Source organism: Ambystoma mexicanum, chromosome 13 (assembly GCF_040938575.1).
Source record: "Ambystoma mexicanum isolate Mex_15411 chromosome 13, UKY_AmexF1_1, whole genome shotgun sequence".
Classification (NCBI taxonomy): Eukaryota; Metazoa; Chordata; class Amphibia; order Caudata; family Ambystomatidae; genus Ambystoma; species Ambystoma mexicanum.
The window spans coordinates 207,712,184-207,737,978 of record NC_090938.1 but is presented as its reverse complement, the minus strand read 5'-3'; the positions used below and the strand labels follow the sequence as shown (position 1 = coordinate 207,737,978).

At 45.1% G+C, this 25,795-nt stretch overlaps 1 protein-coding gene across 2 annotated transcripts in view; it reads left to right on the top strand.

Annotated features, from left to right (window-relative positions):
- Positions 1-25,795, top strand: part of ELAPOR1 (endosome-lysosome associated apoptosis and autophagy regulator 1) — a 550,309-nt gene that overhangs the window by 299,262 nt on the left and 225,252 nt on the right. For both annotated transcript variants that reach the window (XM_069633660.1, XM_069633661.1), the window contains exon 5: positions 1,055-1,135. In XM_069633660.1, the coding sequence (XP_069489761.1) occupies positions 1,055-1,135 (81 nt within the window). The remainder of the gene's footprint in view (positions 1-1,054; positions 1,136-25,795) is intronic.

Here is a 25,795-nt window from a genome sequence, read left to right as displayed (position 1 = left end):
GGGAACCTGGGCATCTAATAGCAGTGCCTGACAAATGTCTAATAATTATACACATGCCAAAACTGTTGCTTTGCCAATGCTTGTCTTTAACAGGACTTCAGTCAAGGACATGCATGGTGCTTATAAATCGAGTGGCTGAAGGCAGACCTGGTTAAGATATTATTATTACTCCAGTAGCGGGTTTACAGCTCAAATTAAGCCATTAACTCTCATAAGACTGCTCTGCAAAAACACTGGCAGGCACTTTGAGTGCAAAGTGTAATGGTAAGGCTTGATTAAAGCAAGCTCAAAGAGTTCCCATGAGGAGATGAGGAGGTATTTTCGGCAGATAGGGGCAGGAACTGGGTGGGAATGGCCATAGGGATTAGCATTGCCATGGACAGTCAATGGGTGGGCAAATAATCAAACAACACCTACAAACTATGTACCTCTTATGCAATTACTCCCTATCTATATTCTAATGTAATAGTTTCTGCTTATAGGTGGTGCAAGCGCCACCTGATACCCCAAAAAAAAAATGTTGTTACCACCGTACAGGTCACTATTGTGGACTCCTCCAGACTATTGAGACCTATTGTTCAGGCTCCTTCGCTCCAATGGTAAAGGCTGATTGCAAGCAGTCCCTACATTGTGATTGGTTGCACTGGAAGATCTTGAAGATTAGTCTAAAAAATATAAGCTTTTAGACCTTTAAGGGAAGAAATTCGAGCCAAGATATGATTTACACATTCAAATCCCTAGTGGGAAAACAAGGTAGACGATAGTGAAGTGTTCGATGAAGCGTGCATCAAAAACAAGTGGCCGGAATGCACGACTAGCGATGGAGGAAGGCCAAAAAGTAGCACTAGGAAGTACATGACCTCCCACACTGGTCGGAGAGATGTGCCTCTGAGGATGCTCCTGGTTGATGAGTTTAAACCTGAGGTTCATCCTACTCATGGTCCCATAGGGAATGGACAGCATGAATAGACCGGATGGTCCACAACTGTTGGCAAGTTGTATGTCTCTGCCTGGTACCATGCTATGTTTACACTGTTCCCTGTGCCCTCTTTAGGTACAGAATGACCAGTGCCAGCCGACGGTGGAAGAATCCAGGTGGATGAAAGCCACGGAGAACGGATGGGAGTACCATCACGTGAGAGCCGTTTTATCTCAATTCTACTTTTCATATTGTTAAGATCAAGAGAAGTTGCAACATAAAACCTTGGTTTAGGGGGGATTGAAACGAGACCTGCAATGGGGCGCAGACGCAGACCAACCTTCACAGAGCTCATTAAGTGAGGGTTCAACCCATCGAAGGCAACTCAGCTGGTCTCTCCCTTCCTTCTACAGTTGCTCCAACCAATCAACCAATCAGACCACAGCAACTGCTCAATCTAAGGACGGATCATGCAACTAGCAGCTGTCCGCAAGGCATACAAGGCGAAATCTAGCACTATACAAACACCTAAACAAAAAAAACATTGAAATGCCACTGAGTCCATCAAAATTGCCTTATTGTCAACGATTCACCAGAAACCGTTGGCCAAACAGGTATCCTTCCCTCCTCAGTACCTCAGAGCAAGCTGCCCTGAAACACACTCACGTGCGCGGGCGCGCATTTGCCATTCACTCATTCATGCACTGCCAGATTTTGTTGGGTCTGTGGCCTACTGCTTCATATGTTTTCCTTGTGTCTTCCTCTCTCTCTATCTTAGTAGACCTGGACCGTCCCCAGCACTGCCACATAGCCATTCAGACTGAAACACCTGACGTACAACAACGTATCTGCCACTAGCATACAGCGACCACCACCCAGTATAGCTGGCCTCACATAGACTCCCCCAACAACAGCTATCTATCTCTGACCTAGCACCCACCCACATGTCTGACCACTACTGGGCAGCTTAGTCGAGCCTTGCCAGCCGCCCAAGTCTTAGAATGGCAAACATGCACATGCATCTAAACTAATCCCCTAAAATCTCTAACCACATCCACTACGGTCACCAAGGACGTTCAACCAAGGAAAAAGCGAATTGAGGCCACACAAGTGGGGAAAGAGCGCTATATAAATAACAATATACAATACAATACAATAAAGAGCACCCCTACACATCTTTCTGACACAATCCCATAGGGGCACATTCAGAATGTCCCAAGGCTCCCTATTCAATGCAAGCAGGTAACTTCAGCACAGCAAGGGTGTTTGGGAACCGGAGGTCTATGACTATGAGTCCCAGATGTAAACAGTCACAGCTGTAGAGGGGCCCTGTCAGAACCACACCACCGGAATGCCAAAGGAACACTGGGAGACTCTCCAGGAGAGTGGTCGCAGACCTTTGTGTTCAGTTGGGAATACACATCGAAGGCCACCATCAATTGAGAGTGTTTGGAGTACTAGCCTGTGATCCTCCTATGGAGCAGAGCATTTCATGAGTGTTGCACCCTCGTGTGTTCCTAGGGAACAGTGCCCTAGCACCGATCCTGTTCTCCACTGATGATCACTTTATTTAATGTGGCCGTCTGTTCCGTGGCCTTTTCTGGCATTGCAGCATGCCGCACTGTCTGAAAGCGCGCAGAAGCTGGAAGGCAGTATGATATTTCTATACACAACAGCAAAACACTCAAACAGAAAGACATGTCAGCAACAGGGGCGGCCTTTCCATAATGGACAACAGGGCGCCAACCTGCCTCTCATTATGGACGATCCAAGCCAGCCCAGTGTAAGCACTGAGCATTACCTTAGCTGCAGCAAGTAGCTGAGTGAGATTTCCTGGGCTTGCTTTAACTGGCGAAGGGACAGTGGTTATGATATGATGTGATGTTTTATTTGTATTGCGCTCATGCACGCGTGTTTCAGAGAGCGACGAGGCAAGGGAGGGGAACAAGGGAGGACAAAACGATCTTACTGGGCCCAGTGAGATTGGCAACACGCAAGTGCAGGGGAGAGGGAAGGGGGAAAAGTACATGGGAGAGGGGAGAGGTGAAAAGTGTTGGGCAAGGGATAAAAACAACAACTGGTAGTGCAGCCAGCAAGGTGGCAAGTGCGAGGTTTAAGGTGCAGACAGGGGGTGTCTAATAAGTGCAGCTAAGGGGACTGCAGAATTACAGCTACAGACCCAAGTGTGTGGGTTGCCAGGAGGCAGTGCGGTTGAGTGTCTGGGTTGGCAGGGACCCGGGCCCAAAGTCAGAGGGTAGCCAGGTGCACGGTACCAAAGCAGACAGTTCAGCAGGAGAGAGGAAGAGCGAAGGCAGAAACAAAGAGGAAGGTCTTGAGGGGCTTCCGGAACTGGAGATGGTTCTCCTCAAGTTTCAGAGTGGCAGGGAGGCTGTTGCAGAGGGAGGCCCCAGCCAAGGAACGAGATCTACCCCCAAGGCGTTGCTTGGAGAAGTGACTGACCCTGAGGGAGTTGGAGGTGGAGGAGCGAAGAGCTTGAGTGGGGGGTAATTCCATAGGGAGAGTTGAAGGTATTTTGGACCCAGGCCCCAGGCAGCCTTGTGGATAATGCAGAGGGTCTTGAACTTAACCCTTGCAGCCACTGGGAGCCAATGAAGAGATTTCAGGGCTGGAGAGATATGATCCCAGTGCTTGAGGCCAAGGGCAAGTCTCGCAGTCCTGTTCTGGATGAGTTGCAGAGGGTGGAGAGTAGGAGCAGGCATATTTAGAAAGAGGCTGTTGCAGTAGTCTAGCCTAGAGAGAACCAGAGCTCTAGAGACAGTAATCTTCTGGGGGACGGAGAGGAAAGGAAAAATGTCCCCCTTGGAATTTTGTAGTACCACAGCTCGCATTCCAAATGGGCCATGCAACTACAGGGGTGTTTTTAGTCCCTTGAAGGGCCAACTGGGACTGCAGCCTAGGCTACTGCACTCCTGAATGTGCATAGGAGGTACATTTGTGCCTCCCCACACAGTCTGGGACCTGGGGCTTAGAGTTAGAACCACTGTGACTCCACCACGAATGTGAAGAAACCAGGAAGCACTCTCTTCTTCTCCTGGTTCCTGTTGTGTGCTGTGTTGGTGCCACAGGGCCATGTAAGGAAGGCATGGCATCAATAGTAGACAGAGGTACAATAGATGCAAGTTTTGAAACCTTTCTTTTGGTATTTTGGTTGGGTTGGTAGAATTCCTAGCTGGCCCTAACTCTAGAATGGGAGTAGTCTCCACCATTAAACAAATAACAAACACGGCCAAGCCAGTCTAGTCAAAATAAAAAAGGCCAATACTAAAAATACCTAACCTTGCCCTCCTTCTCAAATGATAAATTGATAAATGTGTTAAGGGAATACAAAAGGAAAAATAGTGTCTTAAAAGAAACGTCAGAATGGCTTAAGTAACAACTCCCTCCCCCACATTCAGCAGCACAAGGTCTCGAGAGTTTCTTAAAAAGGATAGGTGGATGGCACAGGTCTATCAGTCTTTCATACTTTGGCTTACTGGTACAATTCAACAGTTCAGACCTGGCCTTCAAGCTTTTGGCAGTTCAATCAGTTCCTTAGGATTCGTCCAACCTTGTCATAAATACACAGTTCTGCTCTTGACTTTTACTTTGCCACAGTTCAACACAGGGTTCCCTCCACCGGGCTAGAGCCTGCCTCTCTTTTCACATTCACCTTTTCACTTTATCACAGTTCAGCCCAGGCTTCCATCTGCCGGGCTCGAGCCTGTCTATTCACTTTGTGGGGGTTCCCTTCCCCACTTTCCTTCACACTAACTTTAACTCTGTTACAGTTCATCACAGGCCTCCCTCTGCCGGGCTTGAGCTTGTCTTTCTCTTTGTGAGGATTCCCTTCGCTACGTTTTGTGTTTATATCTTTTTACTTTCGAAGACTTTTGAAACTGCAAGGATTTTACATAGACCTTTGCATGACCACTTCAACCTCTCTATAAACAATTCAACAATCAACAGTCTTCCTCTTCTCGCAACACCAATGCCACTTGGTACTTGTAGTTTCTTATTCTCTTTACTTTGCCCTGTTGGCCACTTTCAAAGTTCATATGCTTTGCTTTTCTTTTTTTTTTTCCTTTTTGTTTTAATTGTATCACAATTTTTACAAAAATAAGACGTAAGTAGTCTACAGACACCAGACAGCAAACTTCCTTTAAAACAGTTCTTTGTTCTTAATCTTTTTTTTTTTTTCCCTTCCCCTTCCCCTTTTCCCCTTCTGTCCAAAGTCCAGTGTAACAAATGCATAGTAGGAATTCCTCCTACTCGAGATTCAGGGATTTAAAAAAAGTGTTACTCCTATAACACATCTAGTGTTATTCCCATTCGTCAGCAGTGACCAGAGGTTGTCCTCATCGAGAGTTGAATAGTTTTTCAGCGGGTCTGCAAGAAACTTGGCTCTTTCCGTTTTTAGACTAGAGCATTCCATTAGTAGATGTTTTGTGCTTTCTATGACGTTTATAGACTGACAGAAGCGGCAGGTGCTCAATGGTACTTGATTACGCATAGCCAAAATCTCGTTGGTTTTTATTTGGTTCAGCTTGAGTCTTAAAAACAGACGACTAAGATTCTTATCTGGGAACCTAAGTAAGTAACCACGCGTGGCATTAAGCTTCATTGGAGCAGTTGGTAACTTTGCTGTGATGGAATACGACCAAGCCACTTCTTGAGTATGAATCCAGTCGGCTTCTAATAGTTTTTTCGACACTCGATTTGGATTGTGTATGAGTGTCTCAACAGGCAGGTCCAGTACTTCCAATATTCTCCGATTAGATTGTTCCCAGGTTACAAGCGTCCGATTGTCGCCCTCAGAAAGTTCTTTCCGTATGAGGTCCAATACTCGGGCTTCTGGATTATTTATTACCTTGCGGTATAACATCAAGGTGGCTCTCAATTTTATTGCCAACATTGAGGAAGTACATAACTCTCGTCTTATTAGTGCAATAGGTGTAGATTGGGCTAAGCCAAGGACCCTTCGCCAAAAGAAAGCTTCCAATTTCTCCCAGATGGTATTCGGAGCCAGCAACGTTGCATCCATGCCGTAAATTAAGGCCGGAACGACCTTGGCTTTGTAAAATCTCACGATAGGAACGATCGAAAAACGACCGTATTTCTTATCCACAGCCTTAGCTTGGGCTGTGAGATTTTTTAACTTTACCCAGAGTGTTTCAAGCATGGTCTTTTCATCTTTGTCGTTGCTAATTGTAATCCCAAGATATTTAAAGGCTTCCACTCTTTCTAGCTTCTTACCGTCACAGTGCCAAGTAAATTTAGGATTCTGCTTTGCAGGTCTGCTCAAAATGAGCACTTTTGTCTTTGCATTATTTAAACGCAGGTTGTTTTCAGACATATATGATACCATATTGTCCAGTTGGCGTTGAAGGCCTATAGGTGTTAAATCCATCAGGATGATATCATCCGCGTACAATAGGCGATCTATCTTCTCCCCACCCATCGTCGGGGGAAAATGTCTAACCGTGTGGATGGTGTCTCCATAGTCTGCAATATAGGAGTTGTACAGCGATGGGGCCAGAGGGCAGCCATGCTTGACTCCACGAGCTGTTTCAATCTCTTCCGAAAGTCGACCTTCTGCACTCAGGCGAACTCGAATTGAGGTCCCTTGATGTAGAGCCTTTATAGGATTTAATATTGACTCCGGACAACCTTTTGATTCCAATTTCGCCCAAAGCCGATCCCTATCTACTTGGTCAAACGCTTGAACCAGGTCGATAAAGACAAGGTAGATTGGATTACCACTTTGAAGAACCTTTCCCTTTAAAGCACTCATAAGTAGGATGTTCGTCGATGTTCCAGAGTTTCTGATAAAACCGTTCTGGAATGGGTCCATTACTTTTGACGAGCGCGTCCAATCTTGGAACGCCTCTAGGGCCAGAGACGCGAATACTTTTCCCATTACGTCCAAGAGGGCAATAGGCCTGTATTGATTCGGATCGTCAGTAGCACCTCTTTTGTAAATGGGCATGATGTTAGCTTTTCGCCATGTTAATGGTATTGCTCTTTTTCTATTACAATTTGCGAAAAGCTCACTCATGATGTTGGCCCAACACTCAGGATTTTTTTTCAGTTCCAAGTTACTGATCCCATCAGGTCCTGGAGCCCTCGAGTTGTTTAATTTCTTGAGTTTGTCTAAGATGGACTCTTTATCGTCGGGGATTGACCATGGGGTTGTCATTTTATGGCGATCGCTCTTGGAAATTTCAGTTATATTCACTACCCTGATGGGTGCGAATAGTTTTGAAAAGTGTTCGATCCAACGTGCCTCACCCACGTTGTTCTGGATACTCTCGTTAGCATTATTTTGTGTTCCTTTGATCAAGTTCCAGAACTCTTTAGGCTTTTTGCCGCAGATGGTCGACAGCAATTGCTGGGAATCATTCAAATACAGCTGATGGCGATGATTTTGAAGCCAGCTTCTGTAAAGCCGTACCGATTTTAGCCAGTTTTCGTTATTCTCTAGAGATGGGTCCCTTTGTGCTAGTCTTTTAAGTTTTCTGTACTCCTTCCTTTTCTCTACTAGATCTTTACTGTATGCATGAGAATGAGAATGATCTTTCTTCACGGCTGATGCTTTCGCTGGGGCCATTAGAAACCTAGTTAGTAAGGGTGTATAATCCAGGTCAATCTCTTTTCTTTTTTGCTCCGTCGATCTTAGAGTTTGAGAACCTACAAATTGGGCTTCCAATTCCCGTAGGCCCTTTGCAGATATTTTGACTCGCTTGCCTTTTTCTGTTGTCTCCAATGACAAATCGCTCAGGGTCATTTGAGGTTTGGCTGCCCAAACTTCTGCCACTAAGAGATTGTGATCACTAAAAGTTGTTGGCCTGATTGTAAAGGAGCAAATCTCTGGCAAGATGTCTCTCGATACGAATATATGATCTATCGTTCCTGTTTGTTCGTCTCTTTGCCATGATGGGATTGCCAGGTTTGCCTTATTTCGCTGCCAGTGCAGGTTGTGCATATCTCGTTCAGCCATGATCTTTTCAAGGAATTTGCCTCTCTCCCGTGCGGGAGACTTTTGGGTTAGCGATGTAGAGCGATTTCCAATTCCTTCACAGATGGCATTGAAGTCCCCACTTATGATGGTACTATGGTCAATCCGTATCTTCTGTGCTCCCTCCAAAACATTTTGAAGTTCGTTAATGAAATCTTCGTTAGTTGTTAACTGGGGATTCCAGTAGACGTTGACCAAAAGAACCATACTTTCCTTTCAGTTCATAGTGGAAGGTTTTCTTATGAGAAGCGAGGCCTGTATCCAGTAAGGAGATTTTAATGTTTCGAAAATTTCCAGGCCTGACCCTGCTTTGATGGCGGTAATAAGTCCTGCTGACGGTCTTCCCGATACTCCTTTTCTGGCGCACGTGAATACTATGTCATAACCATCTAGTTGAGGTTTGGTGGTTAGCCAGGTCTCCTGTAGGCAAAGTGCGTCAAAATTTCCCAGGTTAACATCGGTTTCCTTTGTTAAATGAGCAAAGCCTCTCGTGTTCCAACAACCAATTCTTAGTGGGTTTGGCGATGGAATTTGTGTCTCCTTTACTTTAAGCTTGCCCAAATATGTGGAAGTCTTCTTTTCCGTCGTTCGTTGCTAATGGTCTTTTCTATCTATTGCTTCAGTTCTATGCCATGTCCATGATTCCACTTCGTTTAACCTTAATCTACCATCTTTGTTGGAAGATTGATTATTACAATTAGATTGCTGAGGTCTTTTGTTTCGATGAAAGTTTTGTTCCCGTTGAGGTTCCTTTTGAAGATTTGTCTCAGATCTTTTTCTTTCTTTCTGTTTGACCGCTCCTGTTCCTAAATTGTATGGTCCTCGGCTCATCTGAACAGGCTGCGCATGAGGCATTTTACTGATATATCTAGTACTCGTTTGTTGGGTGGCCTTTTGATTTCTCGTGTCTCTATCACTTCGTTTAATTAAATCCTCTTTTTCATGTGCACATTTGGGTTCTGATAATTCAAATCCCATGGACAGCAAATTTTCGGATTCTCTCAATAGGTAGCATTTGGTATTTTCCGAAGAGAGATGTATGTAAGAATAATCAGTTCTCCCTGTGGTACTCGGTTCTACTATCCAGAGATCTTTATTGCCAATGTGCTGCAGGCTTGTAATTTGAGTTAAGATTTTAATGATGTTAGTTCTGTTCATGATTATGTCGTCTTGCTTTGAGTTGATGTTTTTCAGTCTTAGCATATGGGCACTTATAATTTGTTTTGCTCCTTTTTTCCGCTCTCGATCTTGTTCTGATTTGCTTTCTCCTTTTTTTTTCAAATTCACCTCAGTGATGTATTGGAGGTAGGAATCGGATGTCTTTTTTTTGTTGTCATGGCTAAATTTACTAGGCTTTTTCCGCTCCCCTTTGTCATCCTGTCCTCGGGTATAAGCCGGAATAGACCGGTTTTTATTTTCCTTCCATATATTTGTAACGTATTTACGTCCCTCGTTTGATCTTTTTTCTTCCTGGACATTAGGCCTTGGATTTATGGTAGACGTGGATTCGGCTTTTTGAGATCTTAGGTTTTTCGCTGTTACTTCTGTTGGCGAGTCAGGAATTTCGTGCACTTGGACCTTGTGTGGTGGTTCGTTTTTAGGAGAGTCAGTAATCACTTTATGTGCCTTTCTCTTTGATGATTTTTTTGGGTGATTTTCGAACCCTATCTCATCCACTGTCAAAATGCTCCAATCCGACTGCTCCTCTACCACAAAAACGGGCCCTTTTTCCTTTACACAATTAGATCGCTTTTCTCTCCCATCGATAATACGAGCAATAGATTTCGTTTCTGGTTTGGTTGAAGGACCGTTTTTCCTAACGGCGACTTTTTGCTGCTTCGGCAGTGATTGAGGAGCCAGTGAAGCAGTTGGTCTGTTCACGTCCTTCTTCAAATTTCGATTGACGATGGATTTTTGTTGCGAAAATATTCCAAATGTGAAGTTCTTTGGCTTTGTATTGATGTCTTTACTAGGTTTCCAGACTTTTTCCCCGGTCTTGATATAGGAGAAGGGATTAGGTGCTTCTTGGGCTGCCCAGAGCGTATCTACTTCTTTTTCCGTCACCATGTGATTATCTCCTTCCTCAAGAATGGCTATAATGGCATCCAATGGCTCGTCCCCTTGTTTGGGGTTGGAGATGTTGGCGATTCTTTCGTCATGAGCTAGTGATCTTGCAGTTTCATCCTTTGTGACAGATGAAGCTGTCTGATATATATTGGGATATTGTGATTGTTTGTTCTCAGGTTCATCAACTGACGAGTGGGATCCATGAACGCAACAGCAAAGGCGGGTTTCAGCCTGCCTTTTTTTTTGCATTCTTCCATCCGATTCAGGATTTTGGGCCCCCATAATGTAGCCTTCCAAGTATTGCAGTTTAGATTGCATTATGGTAAGCATAGACACCTGGTCCCGGAGTGTGTCATTTATAGTCTCGTACATCTTTGTAAATGGTGCCATTGCTATCGTCACTGACGACATTAATGTTGGTAGGTCCATACTTTGCTGCACGAGATTTGGTGGAGGTAGTTGTTGGGTTTCCTCGATTCTCCTCGTTACGACTGGGGCGGGATGCAGTAAAATTGTATTTCCCCCGTTGATCTCGTTTTCTTTCGGGGGGGGTGATTGGGCCCCGTTCGACTAAAGGCATCAATGCTCCGATATCCATCTCTTGCTTCTCGTCTGCCTGTGATCCCTTATTCTCTTCACTTTTAGAGGCCATATCTCGAGGCTCTTTGGTAGAGCTGCATTCTATAGGTATAGTTTCATGCAGGTGTGTGTTCAGCTTTCGCTTCAAAGCCTCTTCTTCAGTGATCTCTATGTCTGACCTTAGTTCAACCCCAGGTAAAGCTTGGGTGCTTATTTCAGTGATCTTTCCCGTTAATTCGCTAATTTCAATCATCTCCTTGTGGTTACTTGAGTAATGCCATCTTAGAGAAGGGACAATCCCTCCTTGTGTCTTGGTTGATGTGCTGTTCGATGCTTCTGGACTTGCAGGGACCTCTACTGTATGGCAGTCTAGTTTTAATGTGTTTATTTCTGCTTCACCTAAACTCTCGAGAATTCCACAGTCTGACAACTCTTGTCCTTGATTTAAATTTAGCTCCATCTTCTTTTTAAAAAAATCATTCATGGCTGCCGCTGTGCAGCCTTTAATAGGACCGATTTTTGGCCCCAGTTTTTTTTTTAAGAGAGCTTTGGGTCTTGAGGTCATTCTACTTCTCACTTTATTGTAATTATATCGGTGCGGTTTGCAGGTCGTCGTTAAGGGTATGCTATTCTGACACTCATTATCCACTCCCGTTTTTTCTTTTTTCTTTTTCAGTTGGGTTTTCATTTGAAAATATGCAACTGTCGGTTTTTCAAGAATCTTGGGTGCAATGTCCAATTCAGTGACGATTTCATTATCCTCAATGCTTCCATCCTCTGCAGAGTCGAAAACCGCCGGGTTTCGATGTGCAGTTTTACAATGAAGTGCTTCTCCTGGCTTTTCGTTGGCCAGAATTAGTATCGGCCGATGTTCCTTTAGTTGACTCTCTTGGTTTACTGCTGCTGATGTATTATGAATTTGCACAGCGCATAAAGTTTTCATTGCAAGCCCTGATGGCTTAGACATTCGGTCTTGATTGCTGCCTGTGTTATTTGAAGGCTCTGAAGACTCACCATTGGCGGCCACGGCCATCCTTAAGCATTGTCCAACATGGTTCTCAGTTTGTTCTTTTTCTCCCTTTGGGCTACTGTAGTTCGTAATGTCAGCAGGCAATGCGGCGTGGACTGTGTATTTTCTTATAGTCTGGTTCCCCTCCCCTTCTGGGCACACGCGTGCGGATCGGGGGGCCGGCGTCGTTGACTCAGTAGTTCCTGCCAGCTGAGCCTCTGCTTGCAGGTCGCCTCTCAGGTCCACCGAAGGCAATGGCCAAACTTGTTCCGTTTCCGGTATGAGGGGGAGCACTCCGCCGCTGGAATTATTCAGCAGCAGCCTCGTGTTCTTGAATTTGGGTGTCACAGGAAACTCGGATTGATCAGATGAGATGGTACGCTTCGGCACCCGCTTGAGAGCCGTGATCTTCTCTCCGCGCTTCCTGGGATTTCCTCTTCCCAGACAGGACTCCTTCAACGGTCTGAGCACCCGGTGATTTGTTGCAGTCTCAACCTCGGTGAGCGGGCAGGTAAGGGAGAGGGAAGGCGGGGAGATGACAAGGGAATTGGGTAAGATAACGGGAAAACAGGTAACGGGAAAGGGGGACTTCTCCGAAAAGGGAAACGGAGAGGGAGTGCGGGAAACATGGGGGGCTAAAGAGTCCGAGGCTAAGGGACCCTTTAAAGAACCCTCCACTCCCCGAATGAGGTAGGTAAGAGGTGCCGTACCTGTGACCGCTCCTGATTGTGGTAGCGGTGACTCCTCCCTTGCAACTGGAGTTTCGTTCAAAGTATTCATTGCAAGGGTAGTCCTCTCAGACTTGTCTGTGCACGGGTGTGTGTCCATACCGGTAACTTTTCCCTTTGGTCCACAGTCGGGCCACGGTCTGCCACTGTCTGCGACCTCACTCTGCTGCTCACTCCGCGGCTGCTCCGCGGGTGGGAGGCCTTTTTGTAGACACAGGTATGCTGGGAAAAGTAGAGAAACAGCAGAAAGACTCCAATCTGCCACTGTCTGCGACCTCACTCTGCTGCTCACTCCGCTTTTCAACTTTTGTTCAGGATTGCGGTTACTTTCTTGCCTTCAGTTCCCGTTTTAATACACTTCAACTCAGAACATTTCACAGAGACCTTCGAATGTGTGATTCCACCTCACAGGACCTCTCTGTTACTTGTATACTTTCGTCACCATTCAGCAGTTGTCCTATCCATTACACATTTTATCAGCACACACGCAACCTTCAACCTTTGGTTACAGTTACTTTTGCTTTTAACACAAACCAGGCTTTTGTTCCCTTCGATAACTCACTGGTCATGTTAATTGGGCTTCTTTCTTCAACGCATTTCATGTAGCAGTCAAGGCTGTTAGCAACACCTCCTCTGCTCTTCCCCAACTCTGTTGTTCTCCTGGGGGGGGTGGGGTGGGGGGAGAGGCCCGCTTTGAAGCAGCTCAAAGGTTTCTCCCTTCCACTCACTCGGTTTCAGTCTTGGAACGCTTACGGCTTCCCAAAAGTGTGGGATTCTCGACCGTCTCTCGCTCTTGTTTTCTGCAACTGCCGATCAGCCACTTGGCCTTCCAACTTTCATCAGGGAGGTGTGTATAGTTAGGATTACGTGCCTGACTCTGCCGGGTCTCATTAAAGAGACAGAACCATTGCAAGTCAGATAATCTTCCTGGCCTCATTCCTTATCTTCCTTGGCTCAGTACTGTTGTCAATGTGAAGTGGAGAGGAATTATGGGAGCTGTAGTTTCCCATAAAATATGCAGGGATAGGGGTTAGATGGGTTGTGGAAAAAGGGGGATACCAGGTCTCACCACCAGGTGCTTTTCCCCCACTACCTGAGGACCCCCTACCCAGGTGATCCTCCCTCGCTAGTCACCCCCAGGTTCGGGATCCAAAAGCGATGGCCTTTCCCTGGCCACCAGAGTATAGGATCCCTGGGGACTAGGTTGTGAAAAACTGTCTGATTTTTCACAACCATCATAGAAGCATTCACTAAACCAGATTCTCTGGGCCAGGGCTGCAGGTAAGGAAAACATTGAAAAAGTATGCATGAGAGTATGTGTGCATGGCCACATGTGAATAATGAGTGTGTGTTGTGGTGCGCATGTGAATTAAAAGGTGTATGTTGTATGGGTGTGCGTGTAAATGAGAGAGTGTATATTTCATGGGTGCGCAGGTGGATTTGTATGAGTGCATTTGTTGGTGTGCAAGGGAATGGGCCTCTGATTTGGGTATAGGCAAATTAAATGTGTGCAGCAGCAAGCATATTTTCTTACTGTGGTTTGACATCTTCTACTAGTATCAAGGGTGAGGCTAGGGTGATGAGCGTTGTTACATTGCTAGACTGGCCTACATTGGTGCAGCCAGTCAGGGTATATTTTCTTATTGCATCATGGCATTAAGTGTAAATAATGTATGTGTGTATGTATGTATGTAAAACATAAGTGCTATTATGTGGCTAGACTGGCTGCCTTTGCTGCAGCCATTTGGGTTGTATGGTCTTACTCTGGCATGGCATTTATTACTGGTCCTCGACGGTAAAACAAACTTCATAAGTGGTATGGCCTGTCTAGTATGGCCTATATCAGTACATCCAGTTGGTTATATTTGCTTACTGTGGTTCAGCATTTGCATTATTTTGCTAGAATGAACTACATTGGTGCAGTCAGTCTGGATATATTTTCTTAATGACGCATGGCATTTTCTGCTTACATCAAGGGTAAAGCCAACATAGTGAGTGTTCCTATGTGGCAATACTGGCCTACATTGATGCAGCCTGACTGGACTTATCTTCTTACTGTGGTATGGCATGTTTTACTGGAAAAGTCAACAGGAGTATGTTCCTATATGATAACACTTCCATAAATTGGTGCAGCATGCATGGACAAGTATGGGCCAGCAAAAATGTTTTTATGCTGCCCTATATTTTGGACAAAGGCATCATGAAAATGAGTTGGAAAAATTGATTTTCACGTGTATTACCGTACCAGCCTCCTAAAAGCTATTTGGAGGAGGAAAAAGGATGAAGTTGCATCAGGCTAGATGAGGGGGAAGTGGAAAGAGGATACCATGTGAAATTGGAGCGTTGGGTTGGTCCAGGGAGCCTGTTACATGTTTTTGGATTGTTGGGGGAATACCTGGGGAATCTCGCAAGATTCCAACAGTAATAACGCACGCCGCGCTGGGACAAGAAAATGCATCTCATTTAGCAAAGAGTGCAAGGGGCTAAGGGGAGAGGTCCACGGGGAAAAACAGCTGAGAGGTGTGGGGGGACCATGGAAAGAGGAGTGGGTGCTTGTTGAGTGCCTGTGAGGGCAGGGAAGAATATTTTTTAATTTTTTTAAATGTGAGAGTTTTCGCATTATCGCCGAAATACCTGGGGAACACCGCGGGCATGAGTTCATTGCCTCTGTATCTGTAGTTCATTGGCATTATCGGAGGAATCTCGGGGGAATCCCACTGGAATCAGAAGAGAGTGAAAATAAAAGAAATGTTATACCTAGTGGGCCCAAAGTAACCTATTTGTGCAACATTTACAGTGGATACGGCCAAATGCCATGGCTAGTGGCCCCCAAATAAACCTATTGGTGCAACATGTACAGTAGTCCTGCTCAAAGTCCGGTGCCAGTGGCCATAGACGAAGGCCATTGCTATTGGACCCCAAAGAAACCTATTGGTGCAAAATGTACACTGGCTATGGCTGAAGGCCATAACGAGTGGGCTTGAAAGAGACTTAGTGTTTAAAAATATATAGTGGGCAGGGATGAAGGCCAAGGCTAGTGGGCCCCAAGGAAACCTATAGGTGGAACATGTACAGTGGCCATTGCTGAAGGCCATGGCTAGTGGGCACTAAAGATTCGGCTGTGGCCACTGGCTATGGTCAAAGGCCATGGCTAGGTGCCCTTGAATAAACTATGGAATAGCAAAACCCTTGAAATTCACTGAAAAATCTTTAGTTAAGGGACAGTTAAGTTTATCAGATTTAACGCAACAAAATCCTTGAAATTCAGCAGATGTGGGAAGTGATGATCATCTTAACTCGGCACCCCACTGCTGCAAAGCCCATGAGCCCATACATAACAGATGGTAATTACAATAACATACACAGTTAGAGGCCGGCAAGATCACTCGGTTGGTTGAGCACTTGCTGCTGCAATCTGTGTGTGATATGCAGGTTTAAATCCAAGCAAGGCAAATCCAGCCTTTCATCTTTCCGAGGTTCATAAATGAGTACCAACTCTGGTTGGGTGATATTGTATGTATATGTGATCTATGTAAAGCGCTAAGGCTTAAGCTCTATATAAATAATACATCATTAAATCTTAGGGGTCATCAACAGGGCAACACCAAGTTAAGATGATCATCAATTCCCACCGCTGCTGAATTTTAAGGGTTTTATTGCATTAAATCTGATCAATGTAACTATGGGCCTCATTACACGGTAGGCGGTAAGGGTTTACTGGTACCAGTATTTTACCAGTACCGGTAAATCCTTACCGCCTTACTACGAGGTCCCTTTGCGGGTTGGGGAATATAACGCCTGCTTTTTGCAGGTGTTAAAAACCAACCCGCAAAGGAACCAATGGAGCTAATTACGGTACCGCAATTTGCGGTACCGTAATTAGCGCCTTCCCCATTCCCATAGAACTCTATGGGGCAAAAATGAGAATGGGGAAGGGCAATGGTGGAAGGGGGAATTACCGCCCCGCCAACCTTGGAATGGGGCGGTAATTCCCCTTTCCACCAAGGTGGTGCCGGTATTTTACCGGCATGAACCATGGCTCTAATAGCGCCATGGTTCACCGCCTTCCGTGTAATGAGGCCCTATATTTCTTTCAGTAAAAAAAAATATATATATAATATCACACGGCCCGCGGTAGCGGGCGTGTAGTTATGGTTAAGTTGCTAAACTCATAGGAAGAGCACTTTTTCAGCGGCTTATAACTCCGCTCCCCCTGGAGGTATCCTCACCAAATTTTGCAAAAAAAAGTATATGGCCACCTCTGATTTTTTTTGCCAAGTTGGGTCAGGTTTCGTACAGGGAGGGCAAAGTTATAGGGGAGGTCCCACATTTATTTTTTCTCCATAGACTGAATGGGCAAAAACTGTGCACGGCTACAGCCCAAACGGCTGGACGGATTTGCACCAAATTTGCCACAGGAGCAGGGGCTTGGGTCAGAAAGCGTGCTTTTGTGTGTTTGGTGGGAATCCGATCAGTACTTTTGTTGGAAACGACTGAAATGTACGTCTAAAAAAATTAGTGATATCTGGGTCCGCTCCGTGGACCCATTTCCCTGTTCGCTCCGCGGACTGAAGTCTAATTGGCCTGCGCTACGCCGTGCTGTCAGCGAACAGTGGATGCGGCCGGTGGTTGGCTGGAGGGAAGCGTGTTGGGTAAAAAAGATTTTGGGAAATGCTGCATGGTGTATCGGAGGAGAGTGCGCTGGCAGAAGGGTCTGGAAAATATACTGTACGCCATTTGTTGGAGGGGAAAAGCTGGGGGAGTGAGACGTGGTTCATGTGAGATATGTGAATAGGTGTAGAAGACAGAGGAGTGGCTGCAGTATTCATGTGTATAGCTCCAAATCGTGGGTACCTAGGCAGGCAACTACTTTGTGTGGTGATTGGAGGCAGCTGTCATAACGGCCCGATAGCTTGTGCCATGTCCTGTTTGCGCCAACCTCTTTCCGTGGTGAGTGGTGGCAGGTGATTTTCAGAAGGGGAGTGATTTGCACATAACATAGGTTGGGTGGGAGCGCGGGTGGCTGTGCTGTGCAGATGGATTGCCGTAGTTATGCACATGGTTGCATGCATGGGTGCATGAAGTTGCGGTGGGTCTGTTGAAGGGTTAGACTATTGGGTGCATGGCCGTAGGCTATAGGGCATGCAGTCAAGAGCCTAGGCCTTCAGCACACCCACCGGAGCAATGTCTTACTCTGCATTCGGTAGAGGGTGGTGCTTCCATAGTGTGGTGTGTGCAGATAGGTTAGAGTAGGGCCAATGTTGCGAACAGTATATGGGTAGGTTGGCAGTGACAGAATACTTTGTGAATGGAAGTGGGTACGCCCATAGTATGTGAATGAAAGTGCAGGAGACAGTGGTTTCTTTCTACATCGTGGTACCATTTCCACTTTTTTGCTGCGTAGCTCCATGGCAGTGCACATGGTGGGTAGGAGTGCTGGTGGCAGTGGTGTGAATGTGGATTGTCATAATTGGTGCCATGGTGACATGCATGGTGGCATTACGTTACAGTGAGTGTGTCTAAGGCCTAGACTATTGGGTGCATGGCCGAAGGCCGTAGGCCGTAGCCCATGCACTGAAGAGCCTAGGGCTTGAGCACACTCACAACTGTAATGAATGTGTGACTCTTCAGTAGAAGGCCGTAGGCCATGCAGTCAAGACCCTAGGCTGAGAACACATTTACAGCAGTAATGCATTTGTGACTCTGCATCAGTTAGAGGGTGGTGACCTGCCCGGAATGGGTGAGGAGCACATTTCAGACACAATAGAGCAGCAGAAGTGAGCTTGCATGCGTGTACGTTTGGTTGCGCAGGTGAGGTCACTGTTAGAACATAGTCAAGTTTTTATGTGTGGTTGGAGATGGTGCAGTGAAAAGTCACGCAGTGTGGGGACTGGCTGCAGTGTTTGCATATTGTCAGTATGGAAGAGGGTATTGTTGAAGTGTAGCTTATATGTGCTTGGATAATGCGCTGTGTGCAGATTGCTTGGAGTAGGGGCAATGTTGTGAACAGTTTGTAGTTAGGTTCGCAGTGACACAATACTTTCTGAGTGGAAGTGGGTAAGACCATAGTATGTGAATTAAAGGGTGTAGGGGTGCCGGAGATAGTGTAATGTTTGTAGAATATGGTAACTGTTGCATTTAATGCTGTATAGCTCCATTTCGGTGCAGAGGTTGGGTAGGAGTGCTGGTGCCAGTGCTGCGTATGTGCACAGTGGTAGCTGGTGACATGCTGACATGCAAGGATGCAATACGCTGCGGGGAATGTTTGTAAGGAGCACACCCACTGCAGCAATGCAGGCTTGACAGTGCATGAGACACAGGGTGGTGATCTTTGGAGAATGGGTGTGTAGACGTGCTACAGCAGCAGAAGATAGTTGTGCGTTCCATGGTTGTGGTGATAGTTGCAACATGCTACAGTATTTGGTGTGCAGTAGGAGATGGTGCAGTGAGAAGGTGTACAGTGTGGCCACAGGGTGCAGTGTTTATAGAATGTGAGTATGGAAGAGGGTATGGTTGAATTGCAGCTTATATGTGCTTGGTTAGTGTGCTGTGTGCAGACTTATTGAAGTAGGCCCAATGTTGTGAAGCTGTTGGCTTAGGTTGCCAGTGACGCAAGACTTTGTGAATGGCAGTGGGTAGGGGTGGTGCAGGCTGTGGTATGTTTGTGGATTCTGCTAATTGTGAACATTTTCTTGAATGGATGTGCTATGGTGTGGGGGAGTTGGGTAGAAGTGCTAGTACGTATGTTACATTTGTGCATATTGTTAGCTGCCCACATGGTTGCATGCATGTATCCATAGTGTTGTGGTGGGTGTGGGCAAGGGCTGCACTGTTGTGTGCATGGCCAAAGGTGTGCTGGGTGCGCCGCAGAATCTTTGGTGATGCTGCAATCGTATATTTGTTAGCAGAAGTTTCTGGTGGAGGGGTTTTGGAATGAAACGGAACGTGCACTGACAGTGTGTAACGGTAAATATGGAGTGGTGTACAGAAATGATAGTGTGCAATGCAGAGGTTTTGTATGTGATAGCTGCATTTGTGTTTATAATTTTTACAGCATTCAATGAGGGAACGCTGCAAAAATGCCACTGCAAAGGAAAGAAGTATTGTGTCTGCTTTACTGGGCTGTGGCCCTCACTGTAGATGGGAAAGCGCATGTGGCCCATCGTGCCATTATGAGCATGCTGGCCATGGAAATGGAATTGTGGGAAATAGGAAATTACCTGTTTAGGGTGTGGTTCACAGGAAGGGGCGGTACCACACCTTCCCAGTACTGTGTCGTGAGGTTTGGAAGGAGTGGACACTTTCTGGGGCTGTCAGGGTGACTGCAGTTTCGGCGGGATGGTTCGGCTTTGCAGATATGTGGCCTCTGTCACAAACGTAGACTTTGTCATGGTGCACTATGGAACTCTACATTTGGGTTACATGTCGTGTGGATGTTTAATCCGTCACCTGAAGAAATTGCTGAACACAGTGATGCAGATTGTTCCTAATGCCAAGGTTGTTTTCGCATGCATAACACCAAGAGGATATGGGCCCATGCCGGTGCATTTTGACCCCAGCCAGAGGTCGGAAGGTGTGTTATAAACAGAAGCATGTGTGAATTTATGCAGACTGCTGGCATGTTCTCCACCCACTATGAGATCATGAGGTGGTAAAATATGCAGTGGTTCCGTAGAAATTGGATTTATTTGAGCGCCATTGGCAATCCTGTTTTCTTTTACACTGTGCAAGAAGCATTGACCAGAATGTGGTAAAAATGTGAGGAGAGGTAAACAGAAACACACATAAAGAGAAAAAGCAAAAGAAGTTGCTTGCACGCACATAAAAAAAACCTTTATACATCTACGATGGAAGACTCAATCCCCTACCCAGATTGATATTGCTTCGCCCGCACACCCCCCGTAACCCCCTCGACTCACTATCAAGAAAAGTTAGCGGATTCCGCTGTACTTTCAGTATTACACGTGCCACATCCTAGGTGGCCATGTGGATGTATGCCGATGGAGAAATTGTGCATACTTTTACTGAGGTTTGCAGTGGACTTGCTTTGGAATGGCACGACACTTTTACTGCAAATGTATAACGGTATATTTGAAGTATTGTACAGCAGTGACAGTGTTGGATGATGGCGGCTTGAATGCGATTGGTGGATGCGCGTGTCCCTATTTACACATAACCCAATGAGGTAGTGCTGCAGTTTTACAGGGGTGCAGCCCTCGCGGTACTTTGTGAGGCACACGTGCTAGAATCTGCCCTTCCCATCATGTTGCCCAATTGACATGGGACTGTGGGGATTGTCCAATCAGGTGATTAGGGTGTGCGGCAATAGGAAGAAGGACTCCTGCTTCACTCGGTTGCGGCCCTCGCCGTAATTGGGGAAGCACACGTGCCACATTCTGCGCTTCTTGCCATTCTGGCCTGTGGAAATGGGGCTGTAGGGATTGTCTTATCAGGCGCTCAGGCTGTGCGTCACAGGAAAGTGCACCAATAGGAAGGACTCCTCCTGCTTCACTGGGGCGCGGACCTTGCACTAGTTCAGAAAGCGCACGTGCCACATTCTGCCCTTCTAAGCATGCTGGCCAATCGGAATGTGACTGTGGGGATTATCCAAATAGCTGCTTAGGTTCCGCCTCACAGGAAGGGGCAGTAACACATTCTTACTTTACTTTGTGTACTCAGACTGGTAGAAATGGGGAGATGCAGAGTGCTGTTACTGGGTGATGTCTTTGTGGTACATTTGCACAGGTATGCCCAGGAAAGAGACTTGCATGGCAATTTCGGGTTGGAAGGAGTGGAGGCATTGTGGTGCGCTGCCAATGTGTGCAATTTCGGCATTGTCATTGACCTTTGCAAAGAAGTGGTCACTTTTGCGCCTTTTCATGTTGTTGTGGTACAGTACGGAGCTCAGCATTTGGGTTACACGCCGTGTTCATATGTGTTGCATCAACTCAAGAGATTGATGAAAGCATTGATCGTTTTCTTCCAAGTGCAGAAAATTCTATTCTCATCTATACCGCCAAGAAGAGGGTGGGGCTGTTCTAATGCAGTTTGTTCACACCCAGAGGGCGGAAGGTGTATCATCAATGGAAAAAGTGTGACTTTTTTGTGCAATTCTGGAATGTTCTTCTGCAACACTGACATCATTGATTCTCAAAATGCGGATTTATTCCATGACAATGGCATTTCTTTGTCCAACATTGGCAATGGCATTGTGGTGCTACATCTACAAGATGCGTTGAAGAGCTCACTGTAAGAATGTGCAGAGTACAGAAAAAGAAAAATCTGTATACAAAGCGAAAATCTTTTCTTATCCATACCACTAAAAAGAGTATGCGCCTGTTCTAATGCAGTTTGTTCAAAGCGAGAGGGCGGAAGGTGCATCATCAAAGGAAGCATGTCTACTTTTTTGTATGATGCTGCAATGTTCTTCTGCAACAATGACATCATTGTTTCCAAACATGCAGACGTATTCCATGACAATGGCATTTCTTTGTCCAATGTTGGCAATGGTGTTTTGTTGTTCCATCTACAGGATGCAGTGAAGAGCTTACTGTAAGAATGGGCAAAGTGCAGAAAAATAACAATATCTATAAAAACCACAAAAAAGTGTTTGCTTAAAAGCATCTAAAAATCAAAACCACAAAGGCTCTTTTTAGAGCCACCACTACATATGATGTGATGTCATCTTTGAGGTCATGGGTGTTAGTCCTTGCAGTTCACAGTGGTAGTGCAAGTTAAGGTTGCGTACCTTACCATAACTGGTGAATTTCTGGGGGTTTTCGGTTTTACCTGTAACCATAAGGTCCCTGTAGCAACGTTTTTCCATTGAATTTCATAGGTTTTTTAGTAGTGCAACTTAACCATAACGTTCCTTTAACAATGTTTTTTGTTGGTTTATTTGATAGTTTTTTAGTAGGGCAGTGGAACCAGAAAGTTCATTCAGTATAGATTTTTCAGTGAATTAGATAGGTTTTTATTAGCGCAACTTAAGCATAACGTCCCTGTAATAAAGTTTTTTCACTGAATATATATATATAATATATATAGATATATAGCAGCTGTGTAGTTATGGTTAAGTTGCTCAACTCATAGGAAGAGCACTTTTGGGCAGCTAGTGTATATATATATATATATATATATATATATATATATATATATATATATACATATATATATATATATATATGTATATATATATATATATATATATGTATGTTTGTTGTACAACCGACAGGGGTGAAACTAAAGGTGGTCAAGTTAAATGTGGTTGATGAAACCACTCATTACATTTCTCTCATTACACCATATTCACTGAATGCTGCAAATTCAAACCACATTGGCCTGAAAACTGCAGACGCAAATGAAAGGGATGTGTGAGGGTTGCAGATGCAGATCAATCCATACACTCCCTGAAGCTACATGCACATACCAAGATCCCCCTGAGTCCTGCAACGTCAGACCATTTTTTACCAGAAATGAGAAGACTCGGACCAAAATCACCTTGTGAGTTTATAGCTCAAACAATTACCCCAATGGTTATGGATCCTGACCCCACAGCTAAGTTTCAGACTTCCATCAAGAGGACCAGAGAGCTTCATGCTCAACCCACCTCTTCCCTAAGCGTTGCCTTGTCAGACCAAGAGATCCCTCAGACTTCCTGGATCAGACGAAAAAATCCTGGATGATCCTGCTTTAGATAATACACACGAAGGCTACTAATATGAACAATGTCGAATAACACCAAGTAATGGCTTGTTCAAGGGTGTTTATTTAAAAGAAAAGAAAAACACCTGTCTAGCTCTACTGCTATGAGGGAAGTTCCCTGCCTAACAAACTAAAACTAAAGGTGCTTGTCAAAGTCCAAAATAAAAAGATTCCTTAGTTGAAATCCTATTCTGCTAACTGGCCCTACCACTAAGAAAACTTGACAAGAAGAAGGAGGCCTGAGCAATAGCCCAACACTTTCATCTCTTCTGCAAGAAGCAGGTTTTAAAGGTTTGTGAAAGTACATCAATTTTTTGCAATGCAATCCTCATCCTCTCTACAGGTTCAGTATGCCCTGGCTCTCAGTCTTCATATGTTTCATACAATTTTTCTTCTCAGTAAAGACAAGGTTTTCTTCACACAACTCCGCCATTTCCCACTCAGTGTTTGAACATGGCCTTAGATTGTTTTGAACAATTGGACCCTGAAGGTTCTCTCTCTTCCCAATTTGGACTTTTATATTTCAGATGTCTTGGACTCCCCACAGTTCACTGGCCTTCTATCAGACTTGTTTTAACAGGCCCTCAATACGGCATCTGCCCATTCAGGGTTTTTCTCCCGTAACCCTTGAGGCTTCTCCAGCCTTGAGCGTCATTGTCATTCGTTTTCTCAGTGCTCCCCAAAGCCCTATGGTCCTCGGATAGCCATGCTTTGTCTGTATTCAGGTTTGTCTGGTTCCTGTAACTCTTGTGGCTCTCCCAGCCTCGATTCACACTGTTCGCCTCTCTCGATGTCGTTACTTGTTCGAGAGCATTTGCTTTCTTTCCGCTGCTCAGCTTGGCAGCTAATGCACTTCTCCTGTGGAACTCGGGGATTTGCTCTTTCTGCTTCAGTTTGGTCTCTGTGTCAGTTACGAGGACCCAGGCCAACAACAGCATTTGTGTGATCATGACACCAGGCAAGACAGTTGCTTTTCCATCTCTTTACCGACCTTGGCTTCTCATTCCATCAGGATGCCAGCCTTCCGGTGCCTAAATAGCAATTTGCTTGCTCTTCAGTCCACTGCCAGCTCTGGGGTCTAACGTGGCTCCACCCCTCTCAGACGTCATCCCGTCAGACACTTGTCTCTGCATAGGATTCTCTCCTCCTCATCCCATGTCCCTAGAGGTTTTATATACATCATCAGAAACAAAAGGGCCTGTATCTTTCTTCTTTGATTATAGCATTCAGGTGTGATCCAGCATTACCTAAAGCCAACGTGAATGAAGAAATGTCAGTATTTGGTGAATCCAGATCAGGGTTAGCAACAGTCTTTCCGATTCCCAGCTAGGCAGATTATGTACTCTTTACTGGGAGTTTCTTATTGGAATAGGAGTCCTTGTCCTCAAGAGAGGAGTCACTGCCAGTGAGGTTCCACTTGCCCAGACCCATAGGGAGGGTCTTGCTGATCGGGCTCACTCCCCATCCTCAAAGGGAGTGGCTCCCCCCCTGAGGAGAAGGGACAAATTGTCCAGATTCATCACAGTCCTAAGAGCTAAAATCATATATCATAGCCTCTAAGAGTGTCATGCAGAACAATTTCCATGATGTGTGCATACTCAGACCATACTTGCCCAGCTTCAAACATAGACCCTGGAGCACAGAGAATCACACTACTGTGTGTTCTTATGTGTAACTTCCTCTCTTTTTCCAATGACGATTCTCACAGCAGGTGTTCAAATATCCACCAAGATATCCATATAGGAAACCCAGGATTCTATTATCTTTTTGTTTTCACAATCACGTATATCACTGCAATCACAAACCTGATGCATAACTAAGGTTTTGTGTTCACAGGAGACATCTTTGAAAAGGTTTTCCAGTCTACATTTGAGATGTCACACGACATGCTGAGCAATTGTTTTAGCTCCTTCAAAGGTGTATGGTCAAGAGAGTAGTTATCTGGAGGAGAAAGTACATATTGGGATCAATTCGCAAAGCCCCCTAAATAAGGAATATGAGATTCAAGTGTGCTTTACATTCAGCACCCTGGTTTCCCTACATGCAAACACTGATTCACAAAGGGATTTGGGTGCAGGGCTGGTTGCAGGTGCAAGACAAGCTGGCAGCCCTTCCATTAATTGTTGCATTCCTGCACCTAAGCATGCACTGGTTAACTATTGTGAGAGGTCAGAAATGTGAAGCGGACAACTTTGTAAAGGTTTTTCACAAGAAGCCATTTTATTAAATCATAAGGATTTGACAAACGCCTCACCATCCCTACCCTAAAGAAGATTTCCCTCCCTATCAAAATAAACTAAAGGAAAACACTCTAATAAAAGGGATCTGTCCCTCACACTTATACATACATCAAACTCATAAAGGTAATATATAGCAATTCAAATGTAACAGAAATAACAGTTATGTTCACCATAAACCTTTTCACTGTATATCCTTGTATCCTGGGTCGGATCCCCTTTCCCAGATTCAAAGGAGGAGTTTCAATCAAAGGTTCAAATAAGAAAAGTTTGTTTTGTAGCAAAGTTCTGATCATAAAGCTCTTCTTACTCCAAAGGTCTTTCACTTGGACTTTAACAAAGGTTCAACCTAGCAAACAGTCTGTATCTCTCCACACATAGAGACAAACGTTCAACACAACCTCTTCTCCTTAAGAAAACCAAAACACTTTCACAATTGTTCTGTATCAACAACAATGTTTTTGCCAGGATAATTCCACAACAATTTAAGTGAACACTTTAGTGGTCTTGCCACTTCTTCTTCTCCACAACCTTTAA